Source organism: Chiloscyllium plagiosum, chromosome 15, assembly GCF_004010195.1.
Source record: "Chiloscyllium plagiosum isolate BGI_BamShark_2017 chromosome 15, ASM401019v2, whole genome shotgun sequence".
Classification (NCBI taxonomy): domain Eukaryota; kingdom Metazoa; phylum Chordata; class Chondrichthyes; order Orectolobiformes; family Hemiscylliidae; genus Chiloscyllium; species Chiloscyllium plagiosum.
The window spans coordinates 6,449,430-6,465,602 of NC_057724.1; the positions used below are offsets into that span (position 1 = coordinate 6,449,430).

Sequence of the window (16,173 nt, forward strand, 5' to 3'; positions counted from 1 at the left end):
AATTAACATCTAAGATTTAAAACCAGTCATCATTGAACATAGCCCAACTCACTCAGATACAGACACAGTTAAGGGATAAAGTAAGAGATATAATTGGTCAGCACATATAAACAGTTTCAATATGTGTAATATCACAGGCACATGGGATTGTATTACAGTTGATTTCTGAAGACGCTGACCTGGTCAATGAAAATATCTTCCAATATTCTAACGAATATTCATTCAGTTCTTATAACTAGGATTCTATTTTCTGAACTCTTAATAAGACAATAATAGAGGGATGACTAGAGTTCACAGAATCCCTACAGGATGGAAACAGACCATTCAGCCCAAGTCCACACCAACCCTTCGAAGAGTATACCACCCAAACCCGTTCTTCTACTCTGTTACTCTACATACATTACATCTTAAGTAACATATCCCTGAACACTATGGGCAATTTATCAAGGCCAATTCACCTAACCTGCATATCTTTGGACTGTGGGAGGAAAGCCACACAGACACAGGAAGAATGTGCAAACTCCACACAGCCAGTCGCCCGAGGCTGGAATCGAACCCCGGTCCCTGGTGCTGTGCGACAGCAGTGCTAACCATTGAGCAAACTAACAAAACCTCTCACAACTATAGCCTGTCTAAAAAATACAGTTCAAAACCATTGCTCTCTGTTTTTGCCCCAACAGTTAGAGTGGTTCGCGCCAGTCTCAGTAATGGCCCCTTTTAACATCCAATCATATGCCAGCCTTTGTGGACTTTTCGGCCCTGGTGATACATTATTGCCAATGCTCTTTGAACAATAACCAACCTGCAATTAACTTTTAGGCCAGGTCCCAGAAACAAATATCAACTCTTACCATTTCTTAAAAAAAACAAGATGTTGCTCAGAGCCGAAAGTTTGCCTTCAACTCTAGCTCACGATTCCAGACCAAGAGAGAGAAACGTAAAAATAATGGAGGTCTTAATAATATATTATATCTGAATGGTGATGTATTCTTACTCCCATTGCTTTTCATTTAGGAGATTATCGTTTAAAATTTCATCTCGGGCAAAGTAAGAAATTGCTGGTTTGGGATCCCTGTATAGTCAGGCCTTCTGCTGTATCTTTCTCCTCTGTGCTTTTCCAAGTATGGACCCCAGTCAGGAGCTGATGCACAAGCAGAAGATAATTTCTGTGAAAATAAAACAATTAAATATTACATATATTTTGTTTACTTTTACTGGCTATTGACAATCAGCTAGAAAATCCAAAATTGTTATCAAATCATCAGTTTGTTCCGACAAGACAAGCAGGTGTTGATTTTTTAAAATTCATAAGTGATGGCTGGCCTAGAAGTTGTTGCTCTTCCCCAATTGCTATGGAGAAGGTAGTAGTGAGCTTCGGGGCGGCACGGTGGCACAGTGGTTAGCACTGCTGCCTCACAGCGCCAGAGACCCGGGTTCAGTTCCCACCTCAGGCAACTGACTGTGTGGAGTTTGCACGTTCTCCCCATGTCTGTGTGGGTTTCCTCCGGCTGCTTCGGTTTCCTCCCACAGTCACAAAGATGTGCAGGTCAGGTGAATTGGCCATACTAAATTGCCCGTAGTGTTAGGTAAGGGGTAAATGTAGGGGTATGGGTGGGTTGCGCTTCGGCGGGTCAATGTGGACTTGTTGGGCCGAAGGGCCTGTTTCCACACTGTAATGTAATCTAATCTAATCTAAAACTGCTGCAGACCATTCACATCGTATCCTTACATAATCCTCCTTCTTCTCTCGACAAGAGATTCAACTTCTATCGTAAGCCACGGCTCCCTCACTCGACCACTTCCTCCCTGCCTGACAGGTACATAGTGTTTCAGATAAAGCAACTGCTCAAATATATGGGCAACTTCCCACATGTCAGCTCCTGCTCAGCCTGCACTCCGCCTTTACGCGAGGTAAGATTTTATCGGATTGATTTACCTTCCCAGCAGCCCCCTGGTCCTTGCTCTCGCTGCTGCTGAGAGTGGAGGCTGCTGCTCTCATGAGGTAAGCTTTTAAACTATTAATTTACCTTCCTGGCGGCCCGTGCCACGTGCTAGTCAGAGTAGGAATGAAAGAATAGGCAGGATGAATAAGTTGCTTGAGAGATCGTAGGGGAGGGAGGGGTTCAGATTTTTGGGACATTGGGACCAGTTCTGGGGGAGCTGGGACAAGTACAAATTGGACAGTCTATGTCTGGGCCGGACTGGAAACAATGTCCTTGGGGGTACTTTTGCTCATGCTGTTAGGGAGGGTTTAAACTAATGTGGTAGGGGGGTGGGAACCAAATGAGGAGGTTGGTGAACAGTAAGGAGGTAGTAACTAAAGCCTGTAAGGAACTAGATAATGACGTCAGCGTGACTAAGGAGAAGAGTAGGTAGAGAGTAGACGATGAATGCAAAGGGACAGCTGGCCTGAGGTGCATTTGTTTTAATGTGAGAAATGTTGTAGGTCAGGCAGATGAACTTAGGGCTTGGATTAGTACCTGGGAGTACGATGGCTTTGCTATTACTGAGACTTGGTTGAGGGAAGGGCATGATTGGCAACTAAACATGGATTAGTGGTGCTGGAAGAGCACAGCAGTTCAGGCAGCATCTGAGGAGCAGTAAAATCGATGTTTCGGGTAAAAGCCCTTCGTCAGGAAACCAGGATTCCTGATGAAGGGCTTTTGCCCGAAACGTCAATTTTTTCTGCTCCTCGGATGCTGCCTGAACTGCTGTGCTCTTCCAGCACCACTAATCCAGAATCTGGTTTCCAGCATCTGCAGTCATTGTTTTTACCTGGCAACTAAATATCCCAGGATATGGGTACTTCAGGCGGGATAGAGAGAGAGGTAAAAGGGGTGGAGGAGTTTTGCATTACTGGTCAGAGAGGATATCACAGCTGATCTGAGTGTTCAGGTCCATTATACCCTGAAGGTGGTAATGCAGAACGATAGAGTGGTCAAGAAGGCATACGGCCTGCATTCCTTCATCGGACAGGGTATTGAGTTCAAGAGTTGGCAGGAGTTGTTCAGTTGTATAGGATTTTGGTTTGGACACATTTAGAATACTGCATAGAATTCTGCTCCAAAAGGATGCGGATGCTTTAGAGAGAGTGCAGGAGAGGTTCACCAGGATGTTGCCTGGTATGGACGGTCCTAGCTATGAAGAGAGGTTGAGTAGATTAGGATCATTTTCAATGGACAGATGGAGCTTGAGGGGATCCTAACTGAGGTCTACAAAATCATGAGAGATATTGACAGGGTGGATAACAAGAGCTTTTTCCCAGAGTAGGGGACACAGTTACTAAGGGTCATGACTTCATGGTGAGAAAGGAATTGTTTAAGGGAAATATGCGTGGAAATTTCTTTACGCAGAGGGTGGTAGGTGCCTGGAATACATTAGCAGCGGAGGTGGTAGAGGCGGACATGATAATGTCATTTAAGATGTATCAGTCGCCTTAGGCGACTGACTGTGTGGAGTTTGCACATTCCCCCGTGTCTGCGTGGGTTTCCTCCGGGTGCTCCGGTTTCCTCCCACAGTCCAAAGATGTGCAGGTCAGGTGAATTGGCCATGCTAAATTGTCCGTAGTGTTAGGTAAGGGGTAGATGAAGGGATATGGGTGGGTTGCGCTTCGGCGGGGCAGGTGGACTTGTTGGGCCGAAGGGCCTGTTTCCATACTGTAAATAATCTAATCTAATCTAATCTAATCTAAACTGGTACATGAATGGGCAGGGAGCAGAGGGTTAGAGATCCTTGGAAAATAGGCGGCAGGTTTAGATAGAGGATCTGGATCCGAGCAGGCTTGGAGGGCCGAAGGGCCTGTTCCTGTAATTTTCTTTGCTCTTTGTGCTTTGCTGGGGGTTGAGAGTTTGGAAGGTGCTGTTGAAGGAACCTTGAATTTCTACTGTGCATCTTGTAGATAATACACACTAGTGCTATTGAGTAGTGGTGGAGAGAGAGTTAATGTTTGTGGATGTAATGCCAATCAAGTAGTTTGCTTTGTTTTGAATGCTGACAAGTGTTATTGGAGCTACACTCATCTGGAGAAGTGAAGAGTATTCCATCACACTCCTAACTTGCACCTTGTGGATAGTGGACAGGCTTTGGGGAGTCAAGAGGTGAGTTACTCACTGTAAGATCCTCAGCTCTGACCTGTTCATGGAGCCAGAGTATGTATATAATGGGTCCAGTTGACTTTCTTAGGTGAAAGTGGGCACTGTAGATGCTGGGGATCAGAGTAGAGTAGTGCTGGAAAACCACAGCATCCGAGGAGCAGGAAAATCAACGTTTCGGGCAAAAGCCCTTCATAAGGAATGAGGCAGGGAGCCTCCGGGGTGGAGAGATAAATGGGAGGGGGATGGGGCTGAGGAGAAGGTAGCTAAGAGTATAGTAGGTGGATGGAGGTGGGGGTTGAAGGTGATAGGTCAGAGGGGATGATGGAGCGGATAGGTGGGAAGGAAGATTGGCAGGTGGGACAGGTCATGAGGACAGTGCTGAGCTGTAAGGTTGGAACTGGGGTAAGGTAGGGGGAGGGGAAATGAGGAAACTGGTGAAGTCCACATTGATGCCATGGGGTTGAAGTGTTCCGAGGCGGAAGATGAGGCATTCTTTCTCCAGGCGTCGGGTGGTGAGGGAGTGGTGGTGCAGGAGGCCCAGGACCTGCATGTCCTCGGCAGAGTGGTAGGGGGAGTTGAAATATTGGGCCACGGGGCAGTTGACTTTCTTGTCAATGGCACCGCCAGGGATGTGAGTGGGAGTTGCAGTGATGACAATACCATTGAATGTCAAGGACAGTAATCAGGTTTCCTGTTGCTGGAACTGGTCATAGGCAGGCATGAATGTCATTTGCCATTTGTCAGCCCAAGGCTGGATACTGTCCAGGTCTTCCTGCATTTGAGCATGGGATGCTTTACTCTCTGAAGAGTTCCAAATAGCGCTGAACAATGTGCAAACATTTCCTCTGCTGACCTTATGATGGAGAGAAGGTCACTGATGAAGCAGCTGAAGTCCCTCAGACACAATTTTGAGGAATTAGACGAAAGGGCTCTTATGCCAATCATAGTGAGTCTGCCTCTGGACCATAAGGTCTGGCTTCAAGTTGTAACTGCTCCAGATCTGTGCCATAACAAGTCTGAAGAGGTTGATTAAAAATACCAACCCCGAAGACCTCCTGCAGAGATGGCCTGGAGCTGGAGATAATTGACCTCCAACAACCACAATCATCTTCCTCTGTGCAGACATGACTCTAAACAGCACAGAGTTTTCCCAATTCCTATCGACACCAATTTTGTGAAGGCTCCTTGATGTCACACTCGGTCAGATGCGGCCTTGATGTCAAGGCCTGTCACTCTCACCTCCCCTCTGGAATTCAGTTCTTTTGTCCAGGTTTGAACCAAGGTTGTAATGAGGTCAGGAGCTGAGTGGCCCTGGTGGAACCCAAACTGGGCATCACTGAGCAGGTCATTGCTGAGCAGGGGCTGCTGGATCGCACTGTTGATGACACTTCCATCACTGGTGATCGAGAGTAGACTGATGGGGCAGTAATTGGCCGAGTTGGATTCATCCTGCTTTATACATGCAGACATACCTGAGCAATTTTCCACATAGTGCGAAAAATGCCAACTTTAAAACTATACTGGAACAACTTGGCTAGTGTGGCAAGTTTTGGAGAACAAGTCTTCATTGCTATTGCAGGAATATTATCAGGGCTCTTAGCTTTTACAGTATCCAGTGTCTCCATTTCTTAAAGTCACGTAGAGTTATTCAGATTGGTGGAGGATTGATATCTGTCGTGCTGGAGGAGGTCAAGATGGATTATCCACTCAGCACTTCTGGCTTAAGATTGTTGCAAAAGGTAAAGCTGAAGCATGTACTAGAACTTCAGTAAATGTTGCCCAATCATGGAATCATCTCACATATTCAACACTGCTTTCTGGGTTTTGTAATTGTCAGCTGGCAGGGTGCACAGTTAATACTTCACTGGTTGTGAACTGCCAAAGCAGTATGCTATTTGATACAATCCAACAGTCATTGTCACTAATGGACTACTTACCAAACATCAGAACATCTGAAATCCAGATGCTATAATATGCAGAGCAAAAGGCAGAGCAACTTTTTAAGTGATGGCAACATCATGTTAGTGGTGAACACCATGAGTGTTGCACTACTAACTGTTACTGCTCAATGCTTAGAGGTACAATATCCTTCCAGGATAATTGGAGGTAGTTTAGGCAGTTATCAAAGTGACAGCTTTAGTCCACACATGGCTTTGCATGATTAACAGGGAGGAACAATCTAATCAGGTTCACCATTATTCAGTAGACTGGCTTTGGTGTGTGCGCCTTTAGCATCATGTTTGCAAAGTGAACAAATGGCTTGGGCCATATCTATGAGGTCATGAAGCGAAAGGAATGCCAACATCTATACTGCCCTGTGAAGGTAGGTTAAGGGCTTTCAGTAGTAGAGAAACCTCTGGCTGATCAAGGAAAGGATGCTAATTTGACAGTTCCATTTTAAATGTGACTTTGAGCTCACTGCGGAGCTCACTAAGGCATGCCTACATTCTTTTACTTACCCTTGTGCAATGAATAGACCGAACACCTATTCCTAATGAAAATACATCAAAAATATGCTTTTATTGGAGCCATCAGATGCTTGAGAGAGGTGGGACTAGTGAAGGTTGGATGGCAACACTATCTATTTAGGTGCAGTGTCAGTAAAACTGACCAACGTTAACTGGTTTGACGAGAAAGCGCCATTAGATTCAATTTATTGACAAAAGTACCAGGAAAAGAGAGTCCTGTGATGAATAAAGCTTTACATAATTTTTGTTTAGCTTTTCATTGTAGTTAATGAAAAAAGTAAGGATTCTTCATATCCTCTTAATCTTTGGACAACGTCAAGGTGTTTCCTTACCTGCCACAAGGTGGAGCCCTCAGCTTGGACAACTCTCACCACAGTCACGATCGGGATCCACATCATACAGAAGATGATCAGACACCAGCCTAGTGCTATTGCCCAGACAGGGTATTCAATAGATCCATACGTTGGAGGGGCAATCGTTGCTAAGGACCAGATTAGAATTATCTGAGGGAAATCAATGTGTGAAACCAGATTAAAAAGAGCGATTGAGAGAGGCATCCTGATTAATTTCTGTTCAATCACAAAAACTTACTGTCAACACACATGGGGTGATAAAAAACCAACAGGCTCTCCACCACAGCCAGAAGAGCCAAGTCCTTTCCCCAATCATCATCTCAATGTCCTTGATGAATCTGTTTGTCCCTGTGAACAACAAGGAAGCAGAGACACCAAATCACTTGTTTGTCCTGTCTTCAAGGCAAAAGGTAAAACTTTGGCAGCATCACCATCAGCAGCTGGTGGCAGAATGTCATATGAACAATCCATGCCTCTGCTCACCATGTGATTTACTGCCACCATCTTCTTTCAGGGTCGGATCTAAAAAGCTGTTTGATTTACCATGACACTGGAAAGCCAAATTACACTGATGTGACAGACATTGTTACAGTCTATATGAAAGATCAAAATCAGAGGTCTTTACTCTTACAAGATCCTAAACTGTTCTCCGACCAAGTCCATGTAATGCTACCATGTTAGACAGTGCTTAATAGACACCTCAGCAAGAGCTCTTTCAGACCTCACACCCTTATACAAAAATAGTTGCAGAAAAAATCACCCCAGCTTCAACTAGTTGCATGCAAGTTAGAATGATGGGATCATGAGTTCATAATACAGAGTCTCTCCTGTTGGAACCAACTGATATACACTGTTCACAATGAAGGAGAACACTTGAATTCCCATCATCTTCAGGAGATGAAGAACATCTCTACCTAATCTGCTGAATATTGAGAATTTGATTGTGTACTTTGCCTGCTGAAGGCTGCCTTCCACATATACCAGCAGAGGGATGCCTTAAAGGATAATAGAGAAATCCATATTTGAACAATTAACAAAACAAAGAACTCAGAATGCTGTCTGCGTGGAGTTTGCACATTCTCCCCATGTCTGCGTGGGTTTCCTCCAGGTGCCCGGGTTTCCTCCCACAATCCAAAGATGTGCAGGTCAGGTGAATTAGCCATGTTAAATTGCCCGTAGTGTTCAGGGATGTGTAGGTTAGATGCATTAGTCAGGGATAAATAAAGGATAACAGGGTTGGTCTGAGTGGGTTACTCTTTGGAGGGTCGGTATGGACTTGTTGGGCTGAAGGGTCTGCTTCCACACTGTAGAAACAAATTGCTATAAAAACTCAACAGGTTTGGTACCGTCTGTGGAGACAAAATAGGAGCTTAGAGAAAGGGTCTGTTTATGTGCCAGGAGGTGGGGAGGGGTAGGATTGAGTGAATCAGGGAGAGATGGAGCCTAGAAACAGAAAGAGAGTAGGGAAAGGTGAGGAATAGAGCAAGACATTGAAAAAGATGAAGAGACTGCTGCTGTCAATAGGGTGGCCTGATTAGTGTGTAGAGTAATCTCATTGCAATAACCACTCAATTAAAACCGAAAAAATAACTTGGATCATCCGAGGATATTTTTTCTAAAGGAATGTGATCCTCAATCATGCATTGCTGACTCAAGATGGTGTTGTCTATGCCCTTTCTACTGAGATTGGAGTGTTTATATTATAAGGAGAAGCTGGGGCTTTCTTCCTCTAGAGTGCAGGACTCTGAGAGGTGATCTAATAGAGGATTATAAAATCATGAGGAGCATAGATGGGGCAACACAATGACTCAGCGGTTAGCACTGCTACCTCACAGCACCAGGGTCCCAGGTTCAATTCCAGCCTTGGGTGACTGTCTGTGTTGAGTTTGCACATTTTTCCCATATCTGGGTGGGGATGCTCTGGTTTCCTCCCACAGTCCAAAGATGTGCAGGTCAGGTGAATTGGCCATGCTAAATTGCCCATCGTGTAAGGTGCATTAATCAGAGGGAAATGGGTCTGGGGGGGTTACTCTTTGGACGGTCAGTGTGGACTGGTTGGGCTGAAGGGCCTGTTTCCACACTGTAGGGAACCTAATCTAATAGATAAGGCAAATAGTCAAAGTGCTTTCCTTGGGGTGGGGGAGTCCAAAACTAGAGGGCATCGATTTAAGGTGAAAGCAGAAAGATTTAAAAGGGACCTGAGGGGCAACCTTTTTCACACAGAGGGTGGAGCGTGTAAGAATCGAACTGCCAGAGAAAGTGGTAGATGCAGGTGTGGTTACAACATTGAAAAGATGTTTGGACAGGTTCATGAATAGGATGGGCTTAGAGGGATAGGGGCCAAACACAGGCAAATGGGAATAGTTCAGTTTAGGATGGATGAGTTAGGTCTCTTTCCATGCTACATGATTCTATAAAGATTTCTCTACTACAAGTGGAAAATTTTAAAATTTCCTTTGATGCTGTTATACCACCTGAGGAAAATTATTACAACGCCAGAAAAAAATGCATTAAGAACTTACTTTGCACCAAAGAAAAATAATTTAAACAAAACAATTATGTTCAAATGCACTAAGAAGTAAATAAAGCAATTGATCAATATTGCATGCCATTGAGGCAATAGAAATGAAAAGTGATTTCTGGTGATGTTTAACATGATGAATGGGAAATTAAAACAAATAACAGAAGGTTTAGTTGCTGATCAGCAATGCTGGCAAGCAGTTAAAGACACAAAGCTGACAGAACTGCGAGAGTTATTGCTATCACAGTCAGAGCTCAGAGCTACTGACATTGAGACTGCCAACAGTAGAGTTGTATACATTGCTGACATATGGGAAAACTCTGCTATGGAAAGTGACTGGAGCCAAAACATTTAATGCTTTCAAGAAGCGCTAGATATAGATTCTTAGTGCTGTAGGAATCAAAGGTATGGGAGAAAGTGGGAACAGGAACGGAGTTGGATGTGCAGCCGTGATCATATTGAATGGTGGAGCAGGTTCATACAGCTGAATGGCCTGCACCTGATTCTAGGTTCTGAGTTTTCTTTTTAAAAGCCCCAAGAGAAATCTCACTGAATGAGTTGTGACTTGTTCCAAACAATGTTTTTGCTGCAGTGGTACTCCCCACACTGGGTCCTGTGTCATGCTCCTGGGAAATATATTGTCAAGCTTGTGAAAAATTCAACCAGTTTGTTCATGTTCATCAGTGCAGAATTAAACACTAAGACCAGCACCAATGGGTACTAAGTACCAAAATGAAAGGGTGAGAGAATGTAGCATCTGTAGAGGATGACCCTGAATAAAGTCAGGAGCACTGTTTTGGACAGAAGACACAGCCACATGTAACATTGACCACCGGCTGCTCTGATGTAAATGCTCTCAGATCGAAGAGGTTCAGTAAATGCCCACAGGAGACAATATTGAACAACTTTAGTCTCTGAAAACGAGGGAAGACAAAAATCTCCATTTCCATAGTGACAAACCATCGAATGTTCTCAACATCTTTGAAATGCCTGACACTCATCTTGAGAATGTGACAAGCTTTTCAATGTTCACATAACAAGAGATTGCAGTCATGCATGAGTGACTGCGCACACTGACAACATTTTCAATTTGTATTTTCTCCACTTCACTGCCCTGCAATGAAGAACACCATTTCATGTTAAAAAGCCGTGAATGAATCTCCACACTTCAATCGCATTGACATCAAAGTTATGGATGAGCCTAGCATCTCAGCCTTAACCATGAAAGTTGTCAAGCCCCCCAAGAGCAAGAATCGGTTTAGAGTTCATACTCTTCGATAGTTACCAAACCAAACTTTACAGGAAAGCACTGACAACCAATGTGAACTTGATCGTAATAAAGACGCTTTTCAAAATCGGACTGAAGGAATAATCAAGGTTTCTGACAGACTTTCCATACACATATAGTAGTTGATACAATAGGCTCAACTTTTCAATTAGCCCACTTGGTTAGCTCCACATCCAGAAATATTTGCCCCCTCCATCACTGAAGGTCAACAGCCTTGTATACCATCTACAAGATGCACTACAGAAATCTTCCAAACTTCTGCACTTCCAAAGCTGCGACTACTTCCATTTCAAAGAACAAACATAGCAGATCTATGGGAAGATCATTTGCAAATTGCCCTCCAAGCCACTTACCGTCAGGGCTTGGAATATATCACCATTCCTTCGGTGTCACTGGGTCAAAATTCTGGAATTCCCTCCCCAATGGCCTTGTGGGAATATCTACAGTACAAGGACCGCAACATTTCAAGAAGGCAGATTTAGAGCAATATTGACAATAAGTTCTTCTAGTCATGAGGAACAGATTACCAAACACCTTAACTATGAAAGTTTAAGTGGAATTCTCAAAATCACTAAAACGTACTGACAACACAGAAATGAAAGAAAGATGAAGCTTCACAACAACGATGGAATCACAAAACTGGAAAGAAGTGATCAAGAGAATGTCTACAAATACAGCCTCCTACACACAAGATTTTCACCCTGTTTGACCTGAGTTTGTGGTTATAGCCACAAAACTAATCTTGTTATACAGTAATTCTATTGTCATTTGACATCAAAGTCTGTGTTGTAGAAAGAGCACATGAGGTCGCCAAGAAGCTGGAAGCCAATCATTTCCTTAGGGAACAGATACAGTTTCGAGGAATTGACTGAAAGCAGAGTACTGGGTCAGGGCATTGCTTGCCAGACACCAGAATGTGAAACCTTTGAGCTTTGATCAGGCTGTATGCGATAACAACAAGGAACAGAAGAATCAATTCAAGAAGATTGTAGAGAGAAACATGTTTTTTTTTTGTTAAAAGATTGTGGGCATCACTAGCTGGGCCAGCATCTGTTACCCATCCCTAATTGCTCTGGAGAAGGTGGTGGTGAGCTGTCATGTTGAACTGATGCAATGTTTGACATGCCGATACTTCCATAGTAATTTTAGGAAGTGAGTTCCAAGATTGTGAACCAGGAAGTAAAGGAACAGCAATACAATTCCAAGTCAGGATGATATGGGGCTAGGAGGGAACTTACATGTCATATTGCTCCCTTGCTATCACTTCTAGGTGGTAGAGGTCATTAGATTTGGAAGATGCTATCAGAGGAGCCTCGATGAGTTACTCCACTGTTACCACTATGTGTCAGTGGTGAAGAGAGTGAGCAAATATTGAAGATGGCGAATGGGACACCAGTATGTGGATGGTGTTGAGCTTCTTGAGTATTGTTGGAGCTGCACGCATCCAGGCGAGTGGGGAGTATGCCATCAGACTTGTGCCTTGTAAATGGTGGACAGGGTTTAGGACAGGCAGTAGCTGAGTTCCTTACCACAGATTAGCTGGCTTCCAAACTGCTCTTGTAACCAAAGTATTCATCTGGTCTAGATCTAGTTCAATTAACTAGGTCTACTTCAAGTTTGGTTAATGGTAGCCCAAGGATGTTGATAGTGGGAGGTTCAGAGATGGCAACACCAATGAACATCAAGGAGTGGTAGTAAAATTCTCTATTTTTTTTAAATTGTTCAGATGATGTGAGTATTACTGACTTGACCAAGATTTATTGCCTATCCTTAATTGCCTAGCGGCAAGACAATGACATTACTGGAAAAGGATATTAGTGAACCAGTTAGGTTTTTCCAACAATCTACTGTTAGTACATGGTAAACATAAGGCTTGCATTTTATCCTACATTACTGAATTGAAATTTCACCTTTTCCACGTGATAGGGTTCAAATCCAGGCCAGTTCCTATATCTGTCTCACTGCCCCTTTAATGTTGCTGTTGAATTTGCCTCTATCACCTCCCCTCGTAATGTGGTCCAGGCACCTACCACCTTCTGCAACATACTTGCTTTGCAAATTTCCTTTAAACTTTCCCCCTCTCAGCTCAGATTTGACATTTCTACCCTGGGAAAAAGGACAGTCACTCTCACTTCCCCACTTCTGGAATTTAGCTCTTTTGTTTATAATTAAAGGAAGGCTGTGATAAGGCCAGGAATTGAGTGATCCAGGCAGAAATGAAATTGCGCGCTGAGTGGGCTATTACTTTAAAAATGCCACTTGATAGTATTGATCAATGATCCTTTTTATTACTTTGCTGATGATTGAGAGTAGTCTCAGAGCAATGATTGCTTGGATTTAATTTGTGTGCAGAACATACTTTGGGATATTGCTCAAGTGTTTGCTAGATACCATTGTCGTAGCTGGACTGGAACAGTTTGGCCAGCAGTGCAACTAATTCCATACCAAGCTTCGTCAGTGCTATTGCCAGAATGTTTTCAGTGTCTATAGCTTTTGCAATATTCAGTGCCTCCAGCAGTTACATTGAGTGAAGCGATCTGGCTGGAGAATTCTGTAGGACCCAAGATGTCTCATCCACTCTGGAATTTGCCAGGCTGCAAGAATACAGATTGTGGTTGAATAAGATTCTGCTGTTGGCCCACAGTACCCCGTGGATAATAGGCTCCTGTTCAAAAGTATCTCTTAAATCTCAGAGGTAGTACCACACAAATTGATGAACAGTATCTACGTATCTACATTGTGAGCGGAGACTTGGTTTCCATAATGACAGCACAGTGGTCACTCCTAGTGACACAATCATGGGCAGATGCATTGTTGATAGGTAAATTGGTGAAGACAAGTTGGAGGGAATTTTGCCCTCATCACTATGCCCTTTAAGACTTGGCCTCCTTGATTAATAGATGCTTGATACTATAGACTTCTAAATTTCAATGACTGTTCATGGATTGGAAGAATCAAAGATAAACGATTACACACAGAAAGCAGCAGCAATAGCTCTGTCTGGGATAAGCTGCTAAGGGACAGACCAGCTGTTACACGGAGATTGAAAGCAATTAGCCATGTCCGGGAAATTAAGGAGTTGAGATTTCATAAACAAAACATATTAGATTACTTACAGTGTGAAAACAGGCCCAACAAGTCTACACCGACCCTCTGAAGAGCAACCCACCCAGACCCATTCCCCTACACCTAACACTATGGGCAATTTAGCATGGCCAATTCACCTAATCTGCACATGTTTGGATTAGAACATAGAACATAGAACATAGAAAAATACAGCGCAGTACAGGCCCTTTGGCCCTCGATTTTGCGCCGATCCAAGCCCACCTAACCTACACTAGCCCACTATCCTCCATATGCCTATCCAATGCCGGTTTAAATGCCCATAAAGAAGGAGAGTCCACCACTGCTACTGGCAGGGCATTCCATGAACTCACGACTCGTTGAGTAAAGAATCTACACCTAACATCTGTCCTATACCTACCACCCCTTAATTTAAAGCTATGCCCCCTCGTAATAGCTGACTCCATACGTGGAAAAAGGTTCTCATGGTTGATTGTGGGAGGAAATCAGAGGAAACTCATACAGACACAGGGAGAATGTGCAAACTCCACACAGACAGTTGCCTGAGGCAGGAATTGAACCTGGGTCTCTGGTGCTGTGAGGCAGCAGTGCTAACCACCATGCCACCCCACAATGCTTTGATACCTGCTTGCTAACTTGTTGCCTCATGCCACAAGTATAAATGTTTGCCTTGCTGAAGAATTTAAGCAGTAATTGCAAGACATAGTGTGTTTTGGGGCAGACAGATAATGCCAAATGTAAGCAAGCTGCAATCTCAAGGGTGCCGGAAGATTAATCAATATTTTGGATGGAAGGACTCTTAAAGAAATCATTAGTAATATCACATCATGGATCAAAAGGATTGAATAAAAATCTGTATAAGAATCGAACACCAGAGCTCTTCTTTAGCAGAACTCTGGAGGACAGCTTTGCTAAAGGTTTGAACCCTGGACATGCACAGAGACAAACAGACAGACACTGTTGGATGGAATTGTGGCTGAGTTCCACCATTAATTGGGAATTGACAAGTTGAGTTGTAAAGTTTAACTTATTTTCATGAGGGGTCTTGTTCTGGTTGCTACATGCAATAAAATTTAAATCATTGTTTCAGTGCTTGATTGTCTGTGAACTTTTTAAATAGGTAACCGAATTAAAGGTAACCTGTGGTAATTTACCCACAACAGATGTGTTGCTGAGATACTCTTGAGTTTATATCACAGTGTACCCACAGTTGATGTATCTGTGCTGGTAGGACAGGTTATATCCAGAGATAGCGAAGGTGCCATCAGGGACATTAGGGGCATAGAAACAGGAGTAGGTCATTCAGTGCTTCGAGACTTCACCATTCAGTAAGATCATGGCTGACCTGTGGCCTAACTCTGTGTGCCTACTTTAGGCTCATATCCCTTGATAACCTTGTTTAATCAAAATATGTCTCAGATTTAAATTTAACAACTGAATTAGCATCAACCCCTGTTTGAGGAAGAGTTCTAAAACTCCGTTTTGTGATGAGAAGTGCATCTCTTCAGAATGGCCTGACCCCAATTCTCACACTATATCCCTGGTCCTGGAATCTACAACCAGTGAAAATAATTTGTCATTGTCTACCCTGTCCTTCCCTGTTAATATCCTGAGGACCTTGATTAGATTCCCCCTTAATCTTCTAAATTCTAGCAAATAAAGGCTAATCTCTCCTCATAGCGTAACCCCTGAAATCCAGATGTCATCCTTTTAAACCTGTGGTGAACTCCCTCCAGGGTCAAAACATCCTTCCCAATATGTGGCACCTAGATTTGCTCATAGTACTCCAAGTAGGGTCTCACTGGGGTTTTATACAGCTGCAGCATAACTCTTGCATGCTTATATTCGAACCTTTCAGTATGAAGGCCTGTATTCCATTAGCCTTCTTGACTATTTTCTGCACCAGTTTGTGGCATTTTATAGATCTATGCACCTGAAGCCCCAAATCCTGTTGGGCATCTAATATACTTCAGTAATTCAAAAAGGATTATCTCACACTTCCTTATATGAAAATCCATCTGCCACTGCTTTGCCCATTCACCTAAGCTATCAATGTCTTGTTCAAATTTTGGATTCTGTAGAGTTGGCAGGGTTGGTTTTCTTTGAGGAGAAAGTGAGGTCTGCAGATGCTGGAGATCAGAGCTGAAAATGTGTTGCTGGAAAAGCGCAGCAGGTCAGGCAGCATCCAGGGAACAGGAGAATCGACGTTTCGGGCATAAGCCCTTCTTCAGGAATGAGGAAAGTGTGTCCAGCAGGCTAAGATAAAAGGTAGGGAGGAGGGACTTGGGGGAGGGGCGTCGGAAATGCGATAGGTGGAAAGAGGTCAAGGTGAGGGTGATAGGTCAGACTGGAGTGGGGGCGGAGA

At 43.6% G+C, this 16,173-nt stretch overlaps 1 protein-coding gene across 3 annotated transcripts in view; it reads right to left on the reverse strand.

Moving 5' to 3' along the window:
- Window positions 1-523: 523 nt before the first annotated feature.
- The window catches only part of LOC122557074 (sodium- and chloride-dependent neutral and basic amino acid transporter B(0+)-like), a 95,077-nt gene continuing 79,427 nt past the window's right edge, over window positions 524-16,173 (reverse strand). For all 3 annotated transcript variants that reach the window (XM_043704356.1, XM_043704355.1, XM_043704354.1), the window contains 3 exons: window positions 7,154-7,263; window positions 6,895-7,065; window positions 524-1,166 (listed from right to left, as the gene is read on the reverse strand). In XM_043704356.1, the coding sequence (XP_043560291.1) occupies window positions 1,026-1,166; window positions 6,895-7,065; window positions 7,154-7,263 (422 nt within the window). In that variant the 3' untranslated portion in view covers window positions 524-1,025. The remainder of the gene's footprint in view (window positions 1,167-6,894; window positions 7,066-7,153; window positions 7,264-16,173) is intronic.